This window comes from Mus pahari, chromosome 13 (genome assembly GCF_900095145.1).
Source record: "Mus pahari chromosome 13, PAHARI_EIJ_v1.1, whole genome shotgun sequence".
Lineage (NCBI taxonomy): Eukaryota > Metazoa > Chordata > Mammalia > Rodentia > Muridae > Mus > Mus pahari.
This window is the reverse complement of record NC_034602.1, coordinates 63,966,151-63,970,386: the sequence shown is the minus strand read 5'-3', so window position 1 is coordinate 63,970,386 and position 4,236 is coordinate 63,966,151. Positions and strand designations below refer to the sequence as shown.

At 47.1% G+C, this 4,236-nt stretch overlaps 1 protein-coding gene across 1 annotated transcript in view; it reads right to left on the bottom strand.

Moving 5' to 3' along the window:
• The window catches only part of Spata18 (spermatogenesis associated 18), a 32,705-nt gene extending 28,712 nt beyond the window's left edge, over positions 1 to 3,993 (bottom strand). Inside the window, exon 1 of the mRNA XM_021211080.1 lies at positions 3,701 to 3,993. Coding sequence (XP_021066739.1) covers positions 3,701 to 3,787 — 87 coding nt within the window. The 5' untranslated portion in view covers positions 3,788 to 3,993. The remainder of the gene's footprint in view (positions 1 to 3,700) is intronic.
• Positions 3,994 to 4,236: the final 243 nt, after the last annotated feature.

The window sequence follows — 4,236 nt, the reverse complement described above, 5'->3', positions numbered from 1 at the left end:
AGGAGGAGGAGGAGGAGGAGGAGGAAGAGGAAAAGATGAAGACAGAGAAGCAGAGGGTGGTTCTGAAAAAGGAAGAGCAGGTCTCCACTATTCTGTATCATGTACTTGTCCTCTCTGCCACTCCTCAGCTGCCTGACGATCAGACTGGAGCCATAGCACTATGGTCAAATACATTTCTCTTACTAGCACCCCTATACAAGATAGTGGTTCCATAGCATCATTCAGTTTGGGTAAGTCTACACTGTAGAGCTCAGCCAAGCCATCCTTCCTTCAAATGACTTGGCTCACAGAGTCAGCCAAGGATGCCTTTCTCAAAAGGTACTCCCATCATTAAGTGATGCATAACCATGTGTCTGGCAAAAAGGACGATGAAGGAGAACAATGTGTCCGTTGCTTCCTTCCCCTGCAGCCCTTCTAAATGGCACATAAGATACCTGCTACACTCTCACAAGGTAAATGGAACCAGAGATGAAGAGCATCCCTGGGACTGCTCAAGAGAAACATTTTCCCACTGGGACCTTGAGATTGGAAGACTTGTTCATGCCTGAGCTTGACCTGACAGTAAAGCGACAGCAAGAAAGATAATGGTCTCTACAAGTTTACTGCTTAAATTGCCTCCAGAAGAACGTGTTAGTCTACTGACTAGGGAGTGGATACAATGGGCAGGGAGTCTGTTGGAATACTCCATAGCAACATTGACAAACCTCAACCTAGTATACTATTCTATACCAAACAGAAGGCACACCTCAGTAAGATCTCCTTTTGTGTGGTGATATTTAATACCATGTTTTTAAACTTATCTTTAATGTAAGAGAAAAACAATACAGAGAGAACTCCTCTTATATTACCAGCTTTCCCGTCAGCCTCACTCATAAATTAAATATCCCAATCTTTCTTGGGGCTAGGGCCCCATTGAGAGAATGCATGCCTGCCATGCAAAAAGCCCTGGCTCTGTCACTAGCAGCTCATAAACTGGGCATAATGGCTCACATTTGTAACCCCAGTGCGTGAGTGGGAGAAACAGGCAAATTAGAAATTCAAGTTCATTTCTAGCTACATAATTAACTTCGAGGTCAGCCTGGGCTACATGCCCTTTTGTTAAAACAAATGAACGAACAAAAAAACAAATTTTCTGAATTTAAATGTCCTTGTATGTATTATTTTACTTAAAAAAATAACAGTTATAGCAAGATATGGTGGTGTATGCCTATAAACTCAGCACACTCCAGAGGCTGAGGCAGAGTGACGACAAGTTAGAGGCTAACCCAGGATATAACAAGACCTTGTCGCAAACAAAACAACTTGTCATCTAACCTACCTTGAGGATAGACTATAAAGGATAGCATATTTACCATTTGCTACTATAATTATAGAACACACTTCCTCAGAGTCAAGTCTTGGCACAAATAACTCAGGTTAACTCCTTAGTCCACAGGACTTTGAGGGAAAATGGAAATATCTCAGAGGGAGGAGGGGTTCAGGCCAGGGCTGACCTACTGAAGGTACTCAGGTGAATTTCAGATGACATCTTCAAGCAGTAACTGTCATTAGAATTCAGCTCAGCACATAAGGTGATTCATGCCTTTTGCAGAAGTGGCCAGTAAAATATATAGATGTTGTTACCATACATTTCAGGTGGTTAAATTGCATGCTCTCACATGAACCTTAAGAGGCATTCTCGGCATCTTTCAGCTTATCTGCTTAATACGTCAGACTGATTCACTCGTATATTCTGTTGCCTCAAGTACCACCTAGCTCCAAACCCTTTTCTAGAGATTCCCATTTCCCCATCCTAAGACAAGTAGACTAGCCTGAATAACACCTAATCCTAAGTGGTCCTCTTTCTGCGTTCTGCTCTCAGAGTCCCTCTCTGGCCCTCAAAGGCTGAACTCCCAAACACGCCCCTCAGAGCTCTCTGACTCTCTGACGTCTACCACCAACCCTCCGCCCACTCAGCTTCATCGGGGTTTCGATCCTCCCAGCCCCCACCAGTCCTAAATCTTGCACATGAAGCTTCCTCTACCCATCCTTCTCTTCTGCAGGTTGAGGCTCATCATTAAGATTCAGCTCCTTTAGGGATGGAGAGATGGCTTCACAGTTAGAAGCACTGGCTGCTCTAGTGAAGACCCTGGTTCGGTTCTCGGGACTTACAGGACAGCTCACAGCCATCTCTAACTCTGGTTTCAGGGGACCTGGTGTCCTCTTCTGGTCTCTGCAAGCACTGCACAGGTGATACACAGGCAAAACACCCATGCACATAAAATAAATGTTTTTAATTAAAAATATAGCTGCCAATGCTAATAACTCCCCACATCTAGTTCAGACAGGCACACCATAGGCTCTGAAAAGAAAAGAAGCCTGTCTCAGAGCACAGGGATGAGTGCAACGGTGGGGCTCCCCAAATCAGGGCAGAGATGAAGAGGACCAGAGAAGGAACCTCATGAGGCAAAGCTAACCCAGGTGTTAGCCAGAATCATCCTTAGTTGGGAAAACCTGAAAGTGTGTGTTGTGTTTAGAATTAATCTGAGCCATTTACGAACTTTCTTTTGGTGTTTCCCGCTGGGGATGATTTTAACTGTGTTCATGATTCTAAAGGATTATACATGGCTTGTTTTTTTTTGTTTTTTTTTTAAGTTAATTCTAGCTAAGCCAATAGGAGTGCACTCTGCAAAGTTAACCTTCCAAACCAACACAGTTTACAGCTTTTTAATAAATGTAGTCTTCTACAACTAACATTTTTAACAACTAGAGTTTGCTGTAGGGAATATACATCTTAAGGTTTAAGTCAAAATTCCCAGGTACTAATAAAAACTTCTCTGGGGGTTACAGGACTGTGCTTAGCAACGGATCCAAATCGAAACTACACACAAGATATGGGATACGTTCAGATGTAAATTCAGAAACAAGATGATGTAGATTCTTTTAGAAAGTAAGTTTACATATTGTTTGATCCAGTCCCAACAACGGAACAGATAAGGTGCTGAGACCCAGAGTGGCTAGGAAACGTTATTTGGCTAGTTGTAGCCACATAGAGCAGGAGAACCTAACCCCTAACCATCTCTCTGCTGACTGCTCCCCGCTTGGGTAAAACTTAGAGCCTCCTCTTGAAGATACTTCCATCAAATTGACTCAAGTTCAACCTGCAGCTGCTGAAACTTGGCTGAAGTGGCATTCATGAAGTTTGGAGTGTGCTTCTGGGTGTGATAGTGTGCTGGTGACACAGTCATTTCTTACAAAAGCCTTGCCAACACCCCCTGGAAGCTGCCCTGGTACCCTAATAGCCATGCTGACCAGCGCGCAAACAGCAAACAAAAAAGTGCAACCTTTACAAGTGTCCCTTTTCCTTAATAGCACCCAGGTGTACGGAAAGTTCACTCCAGGAATCCCTAAAAAGTAAGAGCCTTACGGAAAGGCAAGGAGGGGGGAGGCCCAGAGAATAGGAGTGGCTTGCGGCTCTAAGTTACCCTTCTGTTGCTAGAACCGCGGGTGTCCATGGTTACCGAACACTGGTTACCGCTCTACCGCTGGAGTCACCCCACCCCTGGTGAAGAGTTCCGATAGAGGTGGAACTTTCTTCTTTGACCTGGGTAGGAGTCTGAGATCCCCGTTAGGGTCCCAAGAGCGGTGACTTTGCGGAGCGACATCCCAGTGCCATCCCTGGTCAGGGTTGTGAGCCCTAGGATCTCCCACCCTGACTCACGTTGTAGTCATTGACCCAGTAGGTGACTTTATCCTGCAGCGCTTGTAAAGATTCGCTTTTGGCCAGCTTCTTCAAGCTGTCTGCCATCGCGCGGTTTTTCGCGCTTCCGACTCCGGGAGATCTAGTAGTACAGGGGACGGGGGAGTGGGTGGCTTAGGCTGGACGACTGGGTGATGTAGCTTAAGGATGTTATCTTCCACACAGGCTCAGAACGCGGCTGGAGTGTCCATCCTCCCCCTCGGGTCGGACCGGGCAGGTCCCCCCTGCCCGGCGCGCTGTTCTGGCTCCCCCGCAGCCGCCTGCCGACCAGGCCATAAATACCCCGGCGATTATTAAACAAACCTTGACGTGGCGGTCGGCTGCCAGGAACCCGCGGCTAGCGTCGGAGCAACGCCCCGCCCCCCACTCCTCGCGCCCAGCCTGGGGACCTTGGGGACCCACCCCTACCGCGACCTCCTTCCACCCCCCGCCGTGGCGCTACTGGCCCGAGGCGAAGGCACCGAAGCCTTCGGAACTCGGGCTTGTGCCACCCTCTG